Below are 22,296 nucleotides of genomic sequence, written 5' to 3'. Positions count from 1 at the left end.
CAAAGAACAAAAAGACTGTTCCTGCCCTAGAGACTTTACATTCTCATTTTACGAGTTAGGATGTCATCCCCCTGCTCAAGTACACATACTTGTGCTAGTTCTCGTTGAGCTAGCACAACTATAAATACCAGTGCCACTGTAGTAGCACAGACAGTGGCAGTGGAGGCCTGGATAGCCAGGCCAAGTACAAACCTGCCTGAAACCGGGGAGTTTCAGATGTACTTGGCACCTCTAAGCTGTGCCTCTGCTGCCACTTCCCATGCTACTATGGCTACACTGCTATTTATAGTTGTGTGTGAGCTCCATGTATGGAAGCAGGGGAATTACACTCCTAGTTCACAGTGTAGATATAGCCTGAGTATAAGACAAGAGACAGCGGATGGACAGAGGAGTATAAGGAAACAATAAAATAATATTGGTCAGCATGATAGGCAGTGGTCTCAGAACGCCAGCTGCCTACAGTGTGTTAATATAGCAAAAATGAAGACAATATGTCCCTGAAGAATTTTTCCACTGGCACAAACCAAGAGGAAAATGTATGAGTTGTAAACTAAGGTCCTAATTCTGCAGTGAACTCCATATAGATGCAGGGATCCACCTGCACACAGCTTAAATTACTATTGTGACTGTTAACAATTACTTTATATTAGAAGCAACATCCTGTAACTTCTTCCATAGAGAAGAAATACATCTACTCCACTTATATCTATCTTCAACTGTATTCTCTCCTCTCTGCCTCAATTAAAAGTATGCCTAAAAAGAGGTTGTCGTAGTTCTTAGCTAATCATAGTCTCCTTTTCTCACACTTCCATCCTAATTTGAAATTTCATTAGGGCTTTTTAGTTGTGAACTTATAAATCTAATTTTAGTAACTTAATATATGATTGAGATTGGAAAAATATTGCTATCTAGAAAATCAATTTGCTGTATCCAGACTTTATCGGAGTAATTGTGTAAATAAAATGTGTTGCTATATTGCAAATAAATAGCACAATACATTATATAACACCAATGAAAATGGAGATGCGTAAACAGGTTTATGTAAATCATTAGTCTTCCAATCCAGAACTGCATAGTTATAAATTAAATGGTACATTTTTAAGGATGGTGAATATACGCAAGTACTACTCATAGGCGGTTTCAAAATGCAGATCTGGATCAAGATTCACTCAGACTTAGACGTATTTACATAAATTACAATTGTAGCCAAGTCAGAGAAATTAATCCCCATTCCTTCAATTAACAGTTCTAAACTACTACCAAGAAAGTTGCCAAAAAGAATGTGATTTTTAGCTTTAAATATGGGTAACTTGAAAGCTGTTTACACAAAAAGAATCTTGAATAAAGAACAGTTTCTAGTGTATATGTTTGCTGAAATGAAACTACACTCATCGCTGCTACAAAGCAGAACTTAAGCTTTTGCCTCCAACTTCCTTTCTTCTTTGAACGCTTGGGATTTATGTAACCTGCTATATGTGCTCAGCCATTCTCCTCACATGCATGTGTGTTCATGCATAATATGTGCTACTAAAGATGAAGCCCCTGGCTCTACTTATTACAGCTGCTTTTAGGGATCCTCAAAGTTAGTGAGCAGTCACAACTGTTTTGGTGAAAAGGAAAAGGTGCCATTCATTTTATGAGCCTTCAGTGCAGCCCTATACTGTAAGAAGATATGATGGGGTGAATACACACCCCATTGCTTGGCAGTGAGGAGTGATGTCTACTCAATTTTTCCTAGTCTAAGATCCCTCACAATCACTCCTCATTTACCATCCTGCCACTGCTCTCTTTTAATTCACCAGAAATGCTGCTTCTGTTTCCTGCTAAATACCTGATTCGGCTGCCACTTAAACCAATTTTATAACTTTGAAATTTCATTGACCTTAATGGAGCTACTTCTGATTTACCCCGAGTAATAGCAGGCTCGTGTCTTTAATGGGTTAACTTCACAATAATATCCCACAACTTTGCGCATGGATATGTGGAGAGGAAATGAGTGATTCAGAGACTTACTGTAGCATGACTGTCTGTTGCAAACTCACTTCCTGTGGCATACACACATTATTAAAGCTGGTCTGTAGCAAGCTGAAGGCAGAAAGTCTGAATGCAGGCCCACAGTATAGGGGGTGGAAGAGGGATTGGATTTCAAGTTCATTGTAGTAGTGTTGGCCGAGGTTCGGCCCTCAGCGGGGCTGTGGGTTATCCCATCGCCTCGCTACAATCCGCCGTCCGTCCGGGTCCGGCGGTAGTCTGGGACAACAGACACACAGTTAGGGCTCAGGCCCGTAAGCAGGGGCTGAGCCAAGAGGTCGGAACCCAGGCCCTTAAGCAAGGGCTGAGGCAAAGTCTATAGCAGCCCAGGCCCTAGGTCAGGGTGGGGCAGCAAGCCAATAGTCAAGCAGGTACCCAGCCTCTCTAGGCCAGGGGAAAATGGGGGAGTTTGCCACCCAAGGAGTGGGTGGCAGGGGGGACGCAGGCCCTCCCACTCCTCTGCGTCCCAGCCCGGGGCCCTAGCAGCGGCAGAAACTCGCTGCTGTCAGTGGGGATCTTGGCCGCAACACACTGACATCGGCTCTGGCAGTGCAGCAGCCAGACTGGGGTCGGCTGCCCCCAGGCTACTTCCACACTCCCCCTCATATGGTACCTGGGCCATCTTAGTGTCGTCGGTGCTGTCCACCAGCATTGGCTCCTCTGGGTAGGTAGCGAAGGGCAGGCTCGGTTCCTCCTTGGGGTAGCTGGCACGGGGTAGGCTTGGCTCCTCCTCGGGGTAACCGGCATGGGGCAGGCTTGGCCAATCCTCCTCAGGGTTCCGGGCGAGAGGTAGGCTCGACCAGCCCGGTGAGTCAGCAGGTCGGTCGCAGCCTGCGGCTGTTTCCCAAGCGGGAGCTCGGCCACGGACATCTGCTCTCTCCGCCAGCCTGGGCTCCACTGAGCTCTGCAGGCGGGCTTTTATACTTCCGGGTCGGGGCCGTGACTTCGGAGGGGCGGGCGCTGGACCCGGTGGCTCCGCCCACGTTGGTATTAGCGGAGGTTCGGCCCTCAGAAGGGCTGTGGGGTATCCCACCGCCTCGCTACAGTCATGCAAGAAGACTCATGATGCTTGTGAGGGGGTGGAGCAGGTGCAGAGGAGTGTGTGTGTGAAGGTGACTATATGCACACTGGGTTGACACCTTTCTGCAAATCTTAATCTGTTTTTATAATCCTAGTTTATAACTCAGTTTCTCTGAAAGCAGTTCCTATGTGTACTCTGAAGCCAGGAAACACCACAGAGCATGTGAGATCTTCCACACAAGAGGTTCTTGATTTTAAATAACAGCCATTCCATTGATTTGTGGAAAAAAAGCCGTGGAATCTATTTATAATACTATATTTTCCCAAAATTATTAATAGTTTTTCTTTCATGGAGAGCAGCTTTGATCCCAGCCAAGAGTACTTCAAAAGCTTAGCTGCTGGTGTGCGGTGCCAGTTTTCGGTGAAACTGGAACTCTAAGTTTGAGATTGGTGACTCTTTGGGTACGTTTGCACTGCAGTTGGAAACATGCTTCACAGCTTGTGTAGAAAGACAGGCTAGGTCTGCTTGAGATAGTGTGCTAAAAATAGCAGTGTAGCAGGGATAGAACAACTGGCAGCTTGGCCAGCTGTCTGACTACAAACCCATCCAGACCCCCTGTGTCTGTACTCAGGTGGCTAGCCTGAGCCACACTACTCAAATGGAGCTAGCATATGTCTATTTCAGATGGGAAGCACGGTCCCAGCAGCAATGTAGATGTACCCTTAGAGTTTGAGGTTTTGTGAACCTCTCAAATTATTTTGGGGGGGTGGGGTACAAAACTACTCACTCTGCAAACCATTTTCAAAGTATTGTGTTTGCTGGAGTAAAAGTTAAGTTAAATGCAGTATCAGGAATTGAACAACTAGCTAAAGGGAAGCCTGTGCTATTTATTAGTGATAATATAACCACTCCCTGCTCTGCAAACACTAAGTTTTTTTGTTGTTTTTTTTACTTAATAGTCAGATAACTTAGAAATTTCTATTACGCAGATAGAGGAACTATAGTGATGGGTGCCAGTATAAGAACCTAGATTAAAATGTATGGATACCAAATCATCCCTTCCTACTCTTTGATACCCAGATCAGGATCTTAGTAATTAAACAAGGCTAGTTTCTGGACACAATGCTGTTACCTTACTATAGTCCCTCTGCTGAAAAATGCATTAGAGTTAGTTTTTTGGAAGTGGACCTGCTGCAAAACAAAACTCAGCACCAGCCTATAACGATGTGGTTCTGGCGGGACCCAACTGAGAGTGCCAATTCAGGACAAATCGCTTAAAACAGGGCAGTTACAGCCCAAGGCTGGGGTTTTTCCACCTCTAAGGCAAACCAAGCCAGCCAGCCAAAGAGGACTTTGGTCTCACCCCACTGGCTAACCACAAGTCACACAGGCAATTCCCTTAGACACTCCAGTTTCTCAGTATCACCACCAGCACCACTCGTTATGGGGACAAATGGTTATGAAAACCAATACCCCATTAAAAGATTAAAAAAAGGTTCTCCTGATCCCAAAGGATCAAGCCCCAGACTCAGGTCAATATACAAATCAGATCTTACCCACAAATCATGCTGTTGCCAATCCTTTAGAATCTAAAATCTAAAGGTTTATTCATAAAAGGAAAAAGATATAGATGAGAGCTAGAATTGGTTAAATGGAATCAATTACATACAGTAATGGCAAAGTTCTTGGTTCAGGCTTGTAGCAGTGATGAAATAAACTGCAGGTTCAAAATCAAGTCTCTGGAATACGTCCCCAGCTGGGATGGGTCATCAGTCCTTTGTTCTGAGCTTCAGTTTGTAGCAAAGTTCCTCCAGAGGTATGAAGCAGGATTTAAGACCAGATGGAGGAAAGGCATCAGCCTTTTAGGCCTGGTTCACACTAACCCCCCCACTTTGGACTAAGGTACGCAAATTCAGCTACGTTAATAACGTAGCTGAATTCGAAGTACCTTAGTCCGAACTTACCGCGGGTCCAGACGCGGCAGGGAGGCTCCCCCGTCGATGCCGCGTACTCCTCTCGCCGAGCTGGAGTACCGGCGTCGACGGCAAGCACTTCCAGGATCGATCCGGGATCAATTTATTGCGTCTAAACCAGACGCGATAAATCGATCCCAGAACATCGATTGCCTGCTGCCGGACCCGGAGGTAAGTGTAGACGTACCCTAATAGTCTTTTCCAGGTGTAAGAACACCTCTTTGTCCTTACTGTGGAAAATTACAGCAAAATGGAGTCTGGGGTCACATGGGCCAGCCCCTGCATACTTTGCTGAGTTGCAAGGCGTATTTGCCTTCTCTCAGTGGGTCAGTTGTATAGCTGATGGTCCTTAATGGGCCATCAAGCAGGCTAGGCAGAGCTAACACCAACTTGTCTGGGATGTCTCCCAGAAGCATAGCATAAGTTTGAAATACAGACAGTATAGAGCCAATATTCATAACTTCAACTACAAAATTGATACACACATATAGACAGCATAATCATAACCAGCAAACCATAACCTTGTCTCGGACACCTCATTTGACCCCCTTTATACAAGATTTGGTGCCACTATAGGACTTTGGTGGCAACCATGTTCTATATGGTCCCCGATTATGTTAATAATGTCACACAGCCACAGCCTTTTCCTGCCCTCAAAGCACCCTGCCTGGTGCCATGAACCAAGCTTTAAAAAGCACCACTCTAAGAATGGTTTCAGAGTAGCAGCCGTGTTAGTCTGTATCCGCAAAAAGAAGAACAGGAGTACTTGTGGCACCTTAGAGACTAACAAATTTATTAGAGCATAAGCTTTCGTGGACTACAGCCCACTTCTTCGGATGCATATAGAATGGAACATATATTGAGGAGATATATATATACACACATACAGAGAGCATAAACAGGTGGGAGTTGTCTTACCAACTCTGAGAGGCCAATTAATTAAGAGAAAAAAAACTTTTGAAGTGATAATCAAGCTAGCCCAGTACAGACAGTTAAGAAGTGTGAGAATACTTACAAGGGGAGGGGGCTCGTTCACCTGCACATCTACCAATGTGATATATGCCATCATGTGCCAGCAATGCCCCTCTGCCATGTACATTGGCCAAACCGGACAGTCTCTACGCAAAAGAATTAATGGACACAAATCTGACATCAGGAATCAAAATACTCAAAAACCAGTGGGAGAACACTTTAACCTGTCTGGTCATTCAGTGACAGACCTGCGGGTGGCTATATTACAACAGAAAAACTTCAAAAACAGACTCCAACGAGAGACTGCTGAGCTAGAATTGATATGCAAACTAGACACAATCAACTCCGGTTTGAATAAGGACTGGGAATGGCTGAGCCATTACAAACATTGAATCTATCTCCCCTTGTAAGTATTCTCACACTTCTTAACTGTCTGTACTGGGCTAGCTTGATTATCACTTCAAAAGTTTTTTTTCTCTTAATTAATTGGCCTCTCAGAGTTGGTAAGACAACTCCCACCTGTTTATGCTCTCTGTATGTGTGTATATATATCTCCTCAATATATGTTCCATTCTATATGCATCCGAAGAAGTGGGCTGTAGTCCACGAAAGCTTATGCTCTAATAAATTTGTTAGTCTCTAAGGTGCCACAAGTACTCCTGTTCTTCTTTTCACTCTAAGAATGTAGCCTTCCCCCCAGCCCCCCTACACACACGTGGCAGGGGACAGGATTTTCCCTTTGTAAAATAATTAGATCAAACATTCATGCAAATACTCACACAGCAATAGCGTGTGGGGTTTTAGTCAACTGCTTACTGTTACACATTTCCAAACTTCATAGGCTGATCCATTATGTAATGTCAGCATAGTAAATCAGTGATTTACTGGACACTTTAAAAACACTAAACAGCAAATTAATCACGTTGCATTATTCATGCTGCAGTCCGGAGTTCTGCAAAAATTCTATCATCACAGGCAAAAAAAAAAAAAGTCACATTTTCATGGATGTGGGAGACATACCACACTTAATTGTTTGCCCATTGTTCATGGGGGTGGGGAGAACAAACTTCACAGGAAGAAAATTAATTCACATGTGGCTATTCACAGTGTGAAAAATGTCTGTGAAGCTCTGGTATTATTGTGGACGAGACCCTGATGCATCATCTTCAGAAATAAATTCAAGTTTAGATTTATATAATATAATCTAAATGCAGAAAATCAGAAAGAACTTGTGAAATAAACATGGAAGTACCCCTAGATAAAGGGGGGAGGGGGCAGGAACAACAGTCAACAGCATCATGCATGGTAACAGTATGTTTTGTTAGGAATAAAAACTGATTTGGTGGATGAAGCGAAGTTTTTGGACATACATCAAGCTTCTAGAAATTTATATGAGATTGCATAAACCCTACTTTAATACATGTTGCTTTGTTTTCAATCTTATATTTATTCATTCTTCTTGATAAAATATCACCTTTAGGACACCAGCTGAAGTTGGATGACCTCTGACTGCCTTACAGGAGAACAAATTCGCTCTGTGATACATTAGTTCTTGGATAATAGAGAAATATTTTGCATTTTATTGTTAAATGACATTGAACTGCATCCAGAAAACACTGTTTCAAATGCTTGGGAATGGAAGAAACTGAATAGAAGGGAACGGATAGTGCCAAGAATTTAAGTGGTTCCATTGTGTCAATGTTTTCATCTAAAATCTGGCTTTCTAGGAGTTTGATTTAGCTTCTTTAACATGGGACCAAATGTTGTCAGCTCCGATACTAGGTATAAATTCTTTCAAAACTGTAAACCACATTCCTATTTTATATTTTGGCTAAAATCTATCTTAAAGTATGGTAATTTAAAAATAAAATTACATTAAGTTAATCATTACATTTCAAAATGACCTTGCTAAAACTAAACAACATCTGTCCTTACAAAGTATTAGAGTTCACAAATTCCCTCTTTCTCATAAGGTTAGTAGTTTGGGTGGTGTCGTGCTTTTGATTTGGACATATAACACCCAGACTTTGCATTGTTTTCCATCAGGTGAGAACAACATTTTGCTATTTACCCTGTCATAAGAATCTTAAATTTTATCTTGAAAGATTTGTAAAGTAAAGACTGGGAATTTCTCACAGCTCAGAATGCTTCACACAGAACTTAATCTTCAATGGACTCTGATTTACCCTAGTTATTTTGTAAAGAGCTCCTCTCATGTGGCTTCAGAACAGAAAGCCAATTACATATCCTGATACCGAGGCACAACAGGGCCAATTAAGAATGAAATGAGCTCACTCATTATGCAGAGTTTGCATTATGAGTAAGGCTACGTTTTAGTCCCAGGTATTTTTAGTAAAAGTCATGGACAGGTCACGGCAGTAAACAAACATTCATAGCCCGTGACCTGTCCATGACTTGTACTATATACTCCTGACTACATCTTGGGGAGAGGGGTGGCCCGGGGGGGGGGGGGTGCTGCAGGTGCTGGGGATGGGAGGGACGTGGCCCGGAACTTGCACTGGTACTTGAGGGGTGGGCATTGGTTGGGCTGGCAGGCTCCTTACCCAGCTCTGTGCCTCCCTGGAAGTGGCAACATTCCTAGGCAGAGGTGTGGCCATGCAGCTCTGTGCACCGCCTCCCTGAGCGCTGGCTCCGCAGCTCCCATTGGCCAGGAACTGTGGCCAATGGGAGCTGCGAGGGCGGTGCCTGCAGGCAGAGGCAGCGTGGAAGGTCCCCGGTCACATCTTCCCCGAGGAGACGAGGGATGTTGCTGCTTCTGGGGAGCCTCCCCCCCAAGGTTAGCGCCGCCCAGAGCCCTCACCCCCTCCCGCACCCCAACCACCAGCGCCCCACCCAAGCTCCTGCAGCTGCTGGGGGGAGGGGCGATGACCGCTGCAGAAGTCACGGAGGTCATGGAATCTGTGACTTCCGTGGCAAACTCTCAGCCTTATGAGCACTCTCAGACAGATTTTCAAAAGCATTTAGGTGCCTAAAGGTGCAGATAGGTGGCTAATGGGATTTTCAAAATTGCCTAGGGCCCCAATCCTCAAAAGGTATTTAGGCACCTAACTCCCATTGAAATCAAGTATCTGGGTCCAAGCATCTATCTCTTGCTGTTGAAAACCCCATCTGCATTTCTACATGCCTAAAAATATCTGGCCCTGTGTCCTTAACTCTGAAATTTCTTTCCTTGGATCAAGACAAATCCTTAACATAATACAATGTTTTTCCTGTTGAATGATTATTCCTGACTGTAGCCCATCTACATTTACTTCACTGCAAACTTTTGGCCAGCTTCTCTGCTCATGTAAATCCTTGTAGTTCCATTGACTTCAGTGGAGCTGCACCAAGTTTACACCAGTTGAGGATCCTGACCCTCTGTTGCTACATTACTCCAATTCTTCTCTTGATTGTAACACTGTTGAAACAAGAATCAATAAGACAACTTTTCTTAAGTAAGCAATATGCACCTCTAGTTGTTGTTTTTTCAGTATCTGGGTAGTTCTTCAAGTGGTATTCCACTCAGATGTGTTCATGCCTGGTGCACTGAGAGCCAGAGACTTTCCCCCCACAGCATTACTCGTCGGGGCATGGCGCACACCCTGTTCCTCTCCATGAACTTTCCCAAGGGCATATAAGGGCAGGGCCCTCAGTCAGCAGCCACCGCTCTCCGGCCACCCTGCTCTGAAGGCAGCTGCGCAGAAATAAGAGTGGCATGGTATGGTATTCCCACCCTTACTACTGTGCTACTGCTGGTGCAGTGCTGCCTTCAGAGCCGGATGCCCGGCCAACAGCCGCTGCTCTCTGGCCACCCAGCTCCCAAGTCAGTGCAGAAGTAAGGGTGGCAATACCATGACCTAAGTTCCTGTAAGCTGCGCAGCTGGGGGAGGGGTGGCCCAAACGCAGTCATGGCTGGACCTGCTGTGGCCGTGGCGCCTGGCCCCTGGCCACAACTCAGCCATGGACCTGCTGCGGCCAGGGCACCCCTCGCCTGGCTCGAACCCAGCCCCAGCCCAGACCTGCCACGGCCAGGGGAGGGGCGCCTATCCCGCAGCCCCAGCCCCAGAGCTGACACAGTGGGAGAGGTGCCTCTTTCCCCCCAGCCCAGGTGCTGCTGTGGGGAGCGAGAGCTGGGGGGGGGGGGAGTCCTCTCTCCCCACTGTAGCCCTGGAGCACCCTCCTGCACCCCAAACCCCTCATCCCCAGCCCCACCCCCGAGCCCTCACCCCCAGCCAGAGTCTTCACAACCCAACCCTCTGCCCCAGCCCTGAGCCCCCAACCACACTCCGAACCCCTTGGCCCCACCCCCGCCACATGAATTTTTTTATATGCACCAATATTGGTGCACATAACAAAATTCATTCCACACATGTGTGGGAAAAATTAGAGGGAACACATCCCTCGTCTCGCGCTGCTTCCCGCAGCCCCCATTGGCCTGAAGCGGCGAACCGTGGCCAGTGGGAGCTGTGATCGGCCAAACCTGCCGACGTGGAAGGTAAACAAGCCAGCCCGGCCCGCCAAAGGTTGCCGATCCCTGGTATAGGGTAAAAGCACACAAAAGACCAGATTTTACAGTGGGAGACCAGATTTCACAGGTCCGTGACACATTTTTCAGCTGTGAATTTGGTAGGGCCCTAACTATGAGGCCTGCCTCAGCACCAGGGCCTTTGTCAGATCATTTGGCCAGCCATCCTCAGGCATCCTCTACCTCTGCGGTAATTCTGGAAGACCCCTAGAAGGGAAAGGGGTCGTTCACCTTCTCCTGGGGTTCCCCATAAGAGGACCCATAAAATAGATCAGAGTCAGTAGACCTTGAAGAGAAATTCATCATCCTTTTCATCCATAACAGGCACTATGCGACATCAAGACCCAGGTACCCAGGGCCATCAACTTGTGTCTCCCCGGTAGTGAGGCTGGAGGATCCTGGTACTATACTACTGACTCCAGAACCATCCGAGAGACAGCCATTGAGTTCGGTACCTAGGAACACTGTGGCAGTGCCATCCCTTTCAGTAACCTTTTGCCCTGCAATCCTTTATGGCAGCAGCAGATCTGCTATGTCTCTCTGTGCCTGCATCTCTGTTTACACAAGAGGTGAGTTCTACACTGGTACCCACAGTGATTCTATGTCCATCACATCCTTTGACTTCGGGACCTAGTTTACAAATGCTTATGGCCCCAGTACTGATGAAGAAACAGGCACTATCCATGGTCTTTGTGCCTGTGGAGCTGGTACAATTGCCCCCTCTGTCCTCGGTGCCTGCTACACTTCTGACCTTGATACCTATTTGCTTACTTGCTTGGTACCTAGTTGCTTTTTGGAGTGGGGACTGGCTCCATCAGGCTCATCAGTACCAGCAGTATGCTCCTTCCTGGTCCTGGACCCATTCATACAGCCATCCCAGGACACCCTTACAGTAACTGATGGTACCTCCCCTTCATTGGTCAATACACAAATTGGGATATCCAGTGGTCCCACTGAGGCGGGCTCCACCAATGCCCATGAACTACTCTGAGGACTCATCAAATTCTGAGTCAGAGTCCAGCTCTCATTCATCTCAGTCTCAATGAAAGGGGTCAGGCAAATCATCCAAGCACCAGGTAGGGGACAAAAATTGGTACCGAGAGCACAGCCACTCTTATAGCAAGGACAGACCATCCTGGTCCAATATGTACGGGCCTACTGTGCTATAGCCCTTCCCACAGTGGCCTTCAGGGGACTGATGGGGTGGACTCTCTACCTCAGATCAGGACCTCAGCACTTGTCCAAGGATAGATTTCCCCCTCCCGTCCAGTTGTGAGGCAGACCAATCTCCTGAGCCACCTTTGATGCAGATACAGAAGGATACCCATCCTCCTGATCCACTTCTTGTGGGTGAGCCCTTGCCAGATGATCAACCTTTGCCTCAAGAGGCAACATTGACCCCCGCAATTCTGGCTTTGCCCTCTCTGAATGACTCAGTGGTACTGACTTCCTCTTCTCCAGTCCCAGAGAATTTTAAATTCTACCAAGACTTACTTAGGAGAATAGCTATAGCCCTAGGCATTGAACCTGAACTGATATAGGAAAAATACCCACAAGTTATTGGACATCCTCCAAGCATTTACACTGGAAAGGTAGTTCTCCTGATTAATGATGCCCTTCTGCATCTGGAAAAAACCTTGTGACTCACATCAGCATCTCTAACTCTGACAGTGATGTCCCTTCTCAGGGGTTCTTGTGTTTTTACTCCCACCCAGCATTGAACTCCCTAGTTGTCACAGTTGTTAATAAGAGATCGCTGCAGGGGAAATTGCAATTGCCCCCCTCTCCTCCTGCCCAAATAAAGAGTCTAAGAGACTATATGCATTAGGAGGAGAGATTTATACTACTGCCTCCCTCCAGATGAGAATAGTAAACCAGCAAGCCCTCCTGGTGAAACATGATTTTCTAATTAGCAGGTGATGTCCAGCAATTTGTCCAGGAACTTTGACAATACAAAGGAAGAGTTCAGGGCCGTCTTAATGATGGCAAAGACTTCACTCTAGTCTGCCCTAGACATTTCAGATGCTTCCTCCAGGGCTGTGGCCTCTGCAATTATAATGAGAAAGGTTATGTAAATCCTGGATAGTGCTGGACATTCAGCAGTCTATTGAGGGCTTACATTTTGACTGTCAATATTTGTTTTCAGACAACACAAATGAGGTGTTGCACTCTTAAGACTCACACATTCTGGGGGTGGGAAGCAGTGTGTGTCCTACACCTGGCCACCAAGAAATGCCAGTATAAGCCTCCTCAATAATATTCTCAATGATATCAGAGGCAACCCTTTTATCCCCCAAGGCATTATGACTCTCCTAGGAAGAGACAGACGCCTCAGAAGAGGAGAACATCAAGTTCCAGTCTAACCAATCATATTGCCCTCAACCTGCTGTAGGGAAACAACTTTTTTCATGAATTCTTCAAGACCAGCAATGCAACCACCAGTGATCTACCCATCCCTTCCCCCTGCCCCCAACCACCCATTTGGAACAGATTTTCCTCACTTTGGAGACCATAATCTTGGACAAGTGGATCCTAAGTACTAAGGGACTGGGATATTTGATCCAGTTCTTATTCATCCCCCTTCCCCAATCCCCTTTCAGGGACCAATTTCACAAGTCTGTGCTCCTTCAAGAAGTTCAGTCTCCACTCACTCTAAGGGCTATAGAGAAAGTTTCCCTGCAGTTTCAAGGACAGGGCTTCTATTCCCATTATTTCCTTATTGCCAAGTCCAAAAGAGGACTGAGACCTATTTTGGACCTTAAGATTCTCAACAAGTTCCTCAAGCAACTGAGATACCACATGTTTACCCTTGCTTTTATACTCCCCTCGCTAGATAGCAACAGTTGGTTTGCTGCTTTTGATCTTTGAAATACATATTTTCTCTGTGGTGGTCTTACCCAATCATTGGAGATTTCTCAGCTTTCTGGTGAGGGGTTGGGGGAACCGCCATTGCCAGGACATGGTAATTCCATTTTGCCTGTCTTCGGTTTCTCGTGTATTCACCACATGTTCGGTGGTAGTGGTGGCCTTCTTAAGGAAGAACGGTATGCACATCTTCCCTTACCTGGATGATTGGCTGGTACAAGGTTCTTCACAGGATCAGGTTTGGGGCCACATCAGGTTAATCATCTGCTTTTTTCAGTCATCTAGGACTCCTTCTGAACAAGGAAAAGTCTATATTTATTCCAACTCAGAGGCTCAAGTTCATTGGGACCCTACTGAATTCTATGAATTTGACTACTTTTCTTCCTCACAGGTTTTAAATGATTCATGACTTGTGCAAGTCCCTCAGATCTCATCTGTCCACCACAGCTCGGACTTGCCTGAGATTGCTTGGCCACGTAGACAGATTTCAACCATGAGGCTATTACCCAGACACAACCTGAACAGGTCGGTGTCATAGGCTGGGATGTAGGTGGTCAGACCAGTGGTGGTCAGGCCTAATGATTGCTGCAAGAGTCAGGAGCCAGGAATCAGAGGTGTGGGTCAGAGCCAGAGGTCAAACCAAGGGTCAGAGCTGGAGTCAGGAATCAAGCCAAGGGTCAGAGCCAAAGTCAATAGGTAGGGCAGAGAAGTAGGGATCTGGAACAAGGCAGGAACCAGGGGAATAGGACAGGAAGGCAGAAATCAGGAATAAGGTAGGACTCAGGAGTGAAGTGAGAGAATCCAACATAGCAGTCAGCCATGGATTTACCTAGTTGCTCAGACTACTTCCTGTGCCGCCTTCTGTCTTAAATAATATGTTCTTCTGGCTTAAAAAGCTCCCGCCTGTGTTAATATGTTCCCTGGAGTGGTGAATGACCCCAGACAATGCATGTGTAGGCATTCCCTTTTCTCACCCAACTTCAGATGTGACAACTGTAATCAATACCTCTCTAATAGGCTGGGGTGCTCACAAACTCAAGTGCTTTGGTTGGAGGAAGAGTCCAATCTGCATATCAGATTGTCCTTGGGCTCTGAGTTATTCGCAGAGCATCTTGAGTCTGCCTTTCTCATATCAGGGGGCTTGTTGGGCCAAACTTGGACCAACAATACCTTTGCATTGTACTATCTGAACAAGAGGGGGTAGGGCTTGCTCCACTCAGCTTTGTCAAGAAGTCTTTTGGGAGTTTTGCAACACAGAGGACATCACTCCTGTAGTGGCATATTTACCTGACATTCAGAATCAGTTGGCTGATTTCCTCCACAGACTATTCTCCCACAACTACAAGTAGTCTCTCAAGAACAGCATGCTGAAGTCCATCTTCTGAACATGGGGTGTTCCCTTAGTCAATCTGTTCACTGCAAAAGACAATAGGAAGAATCATCCATTTTGTTCTCAAGTGGGCCACAGTCCAGACTTTCTCACCGAAGCCTTCTTGTTGGTATGGAAACTGGATCTAATGTATACTTTTCCCTGATCCTCCAGTCATTCACAAAGAAACAAGTCAGGTTAATCCTCATAGACTTGGCATGGCTCAGGCCATGCTGATTCTCAGACTTCGGTCTCTCCATTTAATTTCCTCACCCTCGGCCTCTCTTCCAGGACCTAGTGCCACAGCAATACGATCACAAACTGCATCCAGACCTCAAGAGCCTTCACCTCACTGCATGGCTTGTGAGTGACTAGACAAAGAGGAGAAGTCATGTTCCTTGGCAGTTCAAGAGGTCCTGCTTAACAGCAGAAAGCAGTCAACAAGGACAACTTACATGGCTAAGTAGAAAAGGTCTTCCATATGGCCCCTAGTTATGAGCTACAACCTTCAGAGGCAAGGATCCAGAACATCTTAGAGTACCATCTTAATTTGAAATCTTCAGCCCTTTCCATGAATTCCCTGAGAGTTCACCTTGCAGCAATCTTAGCTATCTATCCCCCTGTCCCAGGGGCTTGGTATTCTCCAGGTTGCCAGGACTAGATTTCACAAGGGAGTGATGTGCCTTTTTCCACCTATTAGGAGTGTGTTGCTGACCTGGGACCTTAACTTTGTGTTGGCAGCTCTTAGGAGCCTGCTTTTGAGTATTTGCTTACTTTTGGCCCAAACAGAAGACCATATTCCTCATAGCCATTACATCAGCCAAATGAGTATCTGAACTGCAAGCTTTGACAATGAGCCATGCTTACACAATATTTTTCAAGGACAAGATAGTCTTGAGGCCACATCCAAAGTTTTTAACCAAACTCATGTCCATTTTTTATTTAAATCAGACATTAGAACTTCTGGTTTTCTTTCCTAAGCCACATTCTAATAATGATGAGGAATTTCCAAATATCTTAGATGTTAGGTGAGTGTTTGCCTTCTAATTGGACAGGACCAAAACTTTCAGACAATCACCTTGTCTTTTTGTGTCCTCTCCAGATTGTATGAAAGGGCAAGTAGTCTCAATGCAGATGATTTCAAGATAGATCACCTCTTGGATCATGACAGCATATTGGATAGCTGACACTCCTTCTCCAAACTCTCAGCCCATTCTACAGGGGCTCCACCTTCATCAGTTGATTTCCTAAGAGCTGTTCCTATATTGGACATTTGTAGGACTACCATGTGGTCCTCACTATACACATTCATGCATCACTATGCTGTCATAGCTGCATCAGGACCAGATGAAAATTTTGGCAAATTAATATTATAGTCATTGTTTAACTAGACTCCAAGCGTGTACTGGGGGGGGGGGGGAGTCACCTGAGTGGAATGAACATCTGCAAACATTCGAAGAAAAAATAATTACTTGCCCATTCTGTAACTGTTGTTCTTTTTAGATGTGGGTGCAGATGTGTATTCCATGACCCACCCTCCATCCCCTGTTCCCTGGAGTGGGGATTAGGGTAGCAGCACCCTTACATAGACTCAGAAGGGGCCACGTGGAGACCCAGGGTGTATACACTGTCCCGACAGTGACAGGTACTGCTGCAGGGGAAAAAAGTCTCCAACTCTTGGTGCACTGGCCACAAACACACCTGAGTGGAATACACATCTGCACCCTCATGAGCAGCACTTACAGAACAGGTAAGTAACTTTTTTATGCAAATATATTTGCAGGTGTAGAGTGTTACAGATTAATCAATTTACACTTAAAATAATTCAGATTCTGAAGCCAATGGAAATTTTGACACAGATGTCAGCAGGACTTGGGTTTGATGCTTTTTATTATTATTATTAAAGGTAAACAAACTGTTAGACGCATAGTCTTTCTTTATATAGCAGTAAAGGAGAAAGTGTCAGATATGCTATATATCCTCATCCAAGAGCATAGCCCAAGTAAATTGTTGCCCAGGAGGGTTGGTGGAAGGCTTCTCTCCTCTCAACCTACCAAGTAAACAGGTAGCCATTCCACATCTGAGTAGCGCTTCTATCTGACCCACACCCCCTCCTCCATTCAGGTGGTGGATCTATGCAGGAACAAGCCATCCCTCTTCATTCTTGCCGAAGGCTGTGTTGACTCTGATAATGTTGTAGACAGATCCACCTTTCTAGATCACCTCCTGTTATAGCATGTGTCTTATTTAATCTTTACCTTTACAATTTACTAACAGAATTTTTCTGTATTACATTTAATGTATTTTAAGTAGCAAAAATACTTAAATTCCTTTTTTACAAACTTTTTTTTTTGTAGGTGAGAAATCTGGAAATGAACAAGAAGAAGTTGCGCTGCAGAATGCCAGCAAACAGATTGTGCAAACTGCCATCCTGCAGGCCGTTCAGCAAGTCTCTCAGGAGAGCCAACAAAAGGAGAAGAGAGTAAACAGCAGTGTGAGTCTGCAGTTAGAAAGAGGGGAATTAACCAAGAAGCATGAAAAGAAGTAAAAGAGTGAACTACTTGTTTTGGTCCTCCAGTTGGCAGTATCTCCAGCTTTCCTCTTAGTATCAGCTGTGTTGCCAGTGCAATGTTACTACTGTAAAGCAAACCAAAGTATAATCAGCACCTAGACATAGAGTAAAGCTGCAATAGTCCTCAATTGAGAAATATTAAGTGCATTAGGTGACTAACTTCATATTTATGCAGTGCCTCTTAAACATAATGAACAAAAATACTATAGCTATAAAATAGTTTCAAGCACAATCTCTTCTTAAGGGATGGTTTTATATGCAAAAGCTTATTGCTAGTGCACTTCTGTATGAATGTTATGTGCATCATTTGTGTCTGTTCAATTGGCAGATATCTCCACTGAGTTACAGATTTTACTAGGGATTGGCTATGTCAATGAAACAATATATTGTAGCGTGTAGGAGATGCGCTTTCAGGCTCCTTGAAACACGAGTTTGTGTTTTATTTGGATAGAATGTGGGATGTACAAAATAGCAGCTGTAAAATGGATTTGGAAAGTTTCATGCACAAATCTCTTTTCATTCTTTTACAGTCTCTTTACAAAGTACATTATCTATGACTATATAGTTCACTCCTTATGCTGCAGATGATGTAAATGTCCGGTACATTTCTAATCTTTTGCACAAAAATTATTTGTGAGCCTCAAAGATTCCTTTAATTTTGCCAATAATAAAAGAAAAGAACCCAGGGTATTATACTGCTGCCTAATTCTTCCTCCAGTTCTGCAAATTCATGTATGCTTAGATTTATAATAACTAATAGAATTCAAATAGCTAAAATATGTAAAGCTTTTGAATTTATGAAAATTCAGGAGGTTGAAAATACACTATGAATTAATTTTGGGATAGAAGACATTTGTTTCCCAATTGCTGGGTCTAAAATTACTTCAACTATTTGCAATTCTAATATAGATTGACATTATATACATGTACACTAAAGTAACACTTAAAAATGCCCTTAAATGCTAATAATAGAAGGTGCATGATGTCTACATGAAAGCCAAACTAATTCAATGTGAACTTTTTCACTTTATGTTCAGCAGTTGAATTGTAGGTTACATTCTAATACCAGTGGAGTGAAGATCCATGTACACCAGGCAAGAAATGATCTTGCCTTTGCCTCAAATGAATTTCTGTAATACTGGCCACAATGAGCACAAGCTGTAGCACATCTAGAAATATTTCACTAGGGGAAAGCAGATGCAGCATCAGGAGTCTGTGAAGAGGGAGACAAACTTTCCTAAATGCATTTGCTTCTCAATGAGACATTTCTCAGAGTATTCTTTTGGTTTATAGATTAATTGGCTATTACTTGGTGCATCCTATTGCTAGTACTAAACTACCGCCAGTGCTAAACTTCAGGGTTCTTTCTCATGGGCTGAGGTTAAACTCTGTAATAACTACCCATCCTCTAATGTTCTGCTTTGTTCTATTAGCTCCCATTGATCAATGCTGATTTACACCAGATAATGATTTGGCCCAGTCCAAATCCAAATAATAAAACCAGTTTTTCTTAACCCTTAAATGATGGAAAGCTGAACTGCAATGAAACATCCTCCGTTTACTCACATAGTTCTTAGTTTTAGTGAAATTCATTAAATAAATCAAGGACAGACAAAAACTAAGGCCTGGTCTACACTACGGGTTTAGGTCGACTTTAGCAGCATTAAACCGAATTAAGCCTGGACACGTCCACACAACGAGGCCCTTTCTTTCGACTTAAAGGGCCCTTTAAACCGGTTTCTTTACACCACCTCCGACGAGGGGATTAGCGATAAAACCGGCCTTTGCGGGTCGGAATTGGGGTAGTGTGGACGGAATTCGATGTTATTGGCCTCCGGGAGCTATCCCACAGTGCTTCATTGTGACCGCTCTGGACAGCGCTCTCAACTCAGATGCACTGACCAGGTAGACAGGAAAAGACCCGCGAAGGTTTGAATTTCATTTCCTGTTTGCCCAGCGTGGAGAGCACAGGTGACCACGCAGAGCTCATCAGCACAGGTAACCGTCATGGAGTCCTCCCAGGATCGCAAAAGAGCTCCAGCATGGACCGAACGGGAGGTACGAGATCTGCTCGCCATATGGGGAGATGAAGCAGTGATAGCTGAACTCCGTAGCAGTAAAAGAAATGGAAAAGTATTAGAAAAGATCTCCAAGGCCATGAAGGACCGAGGCCATAACAGGGACACACAGCAGTGCCGCGTGAAAATTAAGGAGCTACGGCAAGCCTACCACAAAGCCAGAGAAGCAAACGGAAGGTCCGGGGCAGAGCCGCAAACTTGCCGCTACTACGCGGAGCTGCATGCGATCCTAGGGGGTGCAGCCACCACTACCCCAACCGTGTGCTATGACTCTCTCACTGGAGAAACACACAGGGAAGACGGTTCGGGGAACGAGGAAGATGACGATGGAGGTACTGTAGGTAGCTCACAGCAGCAAGGAAGCGGAGAAACCGGTTTCCCCAACAGCCAGGATATGTTTGTGACACTGGACCTGGAACCAGTAACCCCCGAACTCACCCAAGACCCTCAGGGCACACAGGAGACCTCTGGTGAGTGTAACTTTGTAAATATTTGTAAACATTACAAAAAAAAGCAAGCAAGTCTGTTAACGTGTATGGGGATGGAGCGGAAATCCTCCAGGGACATCTCCAGAAAGCTCTCCTGGTTGAAATGGGGTGATTTTATTAAGGGGGACATTCAGAGGCGCCCGTTCCTGCTCTTCTGACCAGAAATGTTCCCCGCTGTTAACCACGTGGTGGGGGGGAGGGGTGAAGTGATCATCCCAGAGAATCGTGTGTGTGTGTGTGGGGGGGGGGTGGTTTACTTGTGTTTGTGCCGCATGTTAACCGGGAAACCGCAGCCCCCTCCTTTTACATTGAAACCCCATTTTAAATGGACAACCCAATTCATCCTTGATATGGGAAATGTGCTGCTGTTTGCAACCTTTCCCGCATGTTAAGAAGGTTAAAAAAGCCAAAACACTGTGGCCTACGATGGCTGCCTGCAAGCCGAAATATGCGACCTTGTAATGAAAGAGTGTACCCATTGTTCCCTAAAATGTGTCTTTTTTAACCACCTCTCCCTTCTCCTCCACCAGCTGCAAATGTTTCTCCTTCGCAGAGGCTCGTGAACATTAGAAAGAGAAAACGTAAGACGAGGGACGAGATGTTCACGGAGCTGCAGATGTCCGCCCAGGCTGATAGAGCACAGCAGAATGCGTGGAGGCAGTCAATGTCGGAGATGAGAAAAGCCCAACATGAACGAGAGGAGAGGTGGCGGGCTGAAGACGATAGGTGGCGTCAGCTTGCAGACAGACGGCAAGAGGCAATGCTCCGTCTGCTGGAGCATCAAAGTGATATGCTCGAGCGTATGGTTGAGTTGCAGGAAAGGCAGCAGGAGCAGAGACCGCCGCTACAGCCCCTGTGTAACCAACAGCCCTCCTCCCCAAGTTCCATAGCCTCCTCACCCAGACGCCCAAGAACACGGTGGGGGGGCCTCCGTCCACCCAGTCACTCCACCCCAGATGATCGCCCAAGCATCAGAAGGCTGGGCTTCAATAAGAGTTAAAGTTTTAAAATGCAGTGTGTCCTTTTCCATCCCTCCTCCCCCACCCATCCCAGCTACCTTGGCAATTATCCCCCTACCTCTGTAAGGAACTAATAAAGAATGCATGAATGTGAAAAAACAATGACTTTATTGCCTCTGCAAGGGGGAGGTGAGGGTGGGGTGGGGTGGTTGGTTTACAGGGAAGTAGAGTGAACCGGGTCGGGGGGGGGGGTTGGAGGGTTCATCAAGGAGAAACAAACAGAAGTTTCACACAGTAGCCTGGCCAGTCACAAAACTCGTTTTCAAAGCTTCTCTGATGCGCACCGCGCCCTGCTGTGCTCCTCTAACCGCCCTGGTGTCTGGCTGCGCGTAATCAGCGGCCAGGCGAGTTGCCTCAACCTCCCACCCCGCCATAAAGGTCTCCCCCTTACTCTCACAGATATTGTGGAGTGCACAGCAAGCAGCAATAACAATGGGGATATTCTTTTCGCTGAGGTCTGAGCGAGTCAGTAAGCTGCACCAGCGCGCTTTTAAACGTCCAAATGCACATTCCACCACCATTCGGCACTTGCTCAGCCTGTAGTTGAACAGGTCCTGACTCCTGTCCAGGCTGCCTGTGTACGGCTTCATGAGCCATGGCATTAAGGGGTAGGCTGGGTCCCCAAGGATCACGATAGGCATTTCAACATCCCCAATGGTCACTTTCTGGTCCGGGAAGAAAGTCCCTTCCTCCAGCTTTCGAAACAGAGCAGAGTTCCTGAAGACGCGAGCATCATGTACCTTTCCCGGCCATCCCACGTTGATGTTGGTGAAACGTCCCTTGTGATCCACCAGGGCTTGCAGCAGCATTGAAAAGTACCCCTTGCGGTTTACGTAGTCGGTGGCTTGGTGCTCCGGTGACAAGATAGGGATATGGGTTCCGTCTATGGCCCCGCCACAGTTTGGGAATCCCATTTCAGCAAAACCATCCACTATTGACTGCACGTTGCCCAGAGTCACTACCCTTGCTATCACCAGGTCTTTCATTGCCCTGGCAAATTGGATCACAGCAGCCCCCACAGTAGATTTGCCCACTCCAAATTGATTCCCGACTGACCGGTAGCTGTCTGGCGTTGCAAGCTTCCACAGGGCTATCGCCACTCGCTTCTCAACTGTGAGGGCTGCTCTCATCTTGGTATCCTGGCGTTTCAGGGCAGGGGAAAGCAAGTCACAAAGTTCCATGAAAGTGCCCTTACGCATGCGAAAGTTTCGCAGCCACTGGGAATCGTCCCATACCTGCAGCACGATGCGGTCCCACCAGTCTGTGCTTGTTTCCCGGGCCCAGAATCGGCGTTCCACGGTATCAACCTGCCCCAGTGACACCATGATTTCCACATTGCTGGGGCCTGTGCCTTGTGAGAGGTCTATGGCCATGTCAATTTCC

The 22,296-nt window shown here is 45.9% G+C and overlaps 1 protein-coding gene across 1 annotated transcript in view; it reads left to right on the top strand.

Annotated features, from left to right (window-relative positions):
* AKAIN1 (A-kinase anchor inhibitor 1) overlaps positions 1-18,006 on the top strand; it is a 33,700-nt gene extending 15,694 nt beyond the window's left edge. The window contains exon 2 of the mRNA XM_054019183.1: positions 17,114-18,006. Within this exon, the coding sequence (XP_053875158.1) occupies positions 17,114-17,304 (191 nt within the window). The 3' untranslated portion in view covers positions 17,305-18,006. The remainder of the gene's footprint in view (positions 1-17,113) is intronic.
* The last annotated feature ends 4,290 nt before the right edge of the window (positions 18,007-22,296 follow it).

Source organism: Malaclemys terrapin, chromosome 2 (assembly GCF_027887155.1).
Source record: "Malaclemys terrapin pileata isolate rMalTer1 chromosome 2, rMalTer1.hap1, whole genome shotgun sequence".
In the NCBI taxonomy this organism is placed as follows: Eukaryota; Metazoa; Chordata; order Testudines; family Emydidae; genus Malaclemys; species Malaclemys terrapin.
Note: the sequence above shows the minus strand (reverse complement) of the source record. Positions and strands in the feature narration are given on the sequence as shown.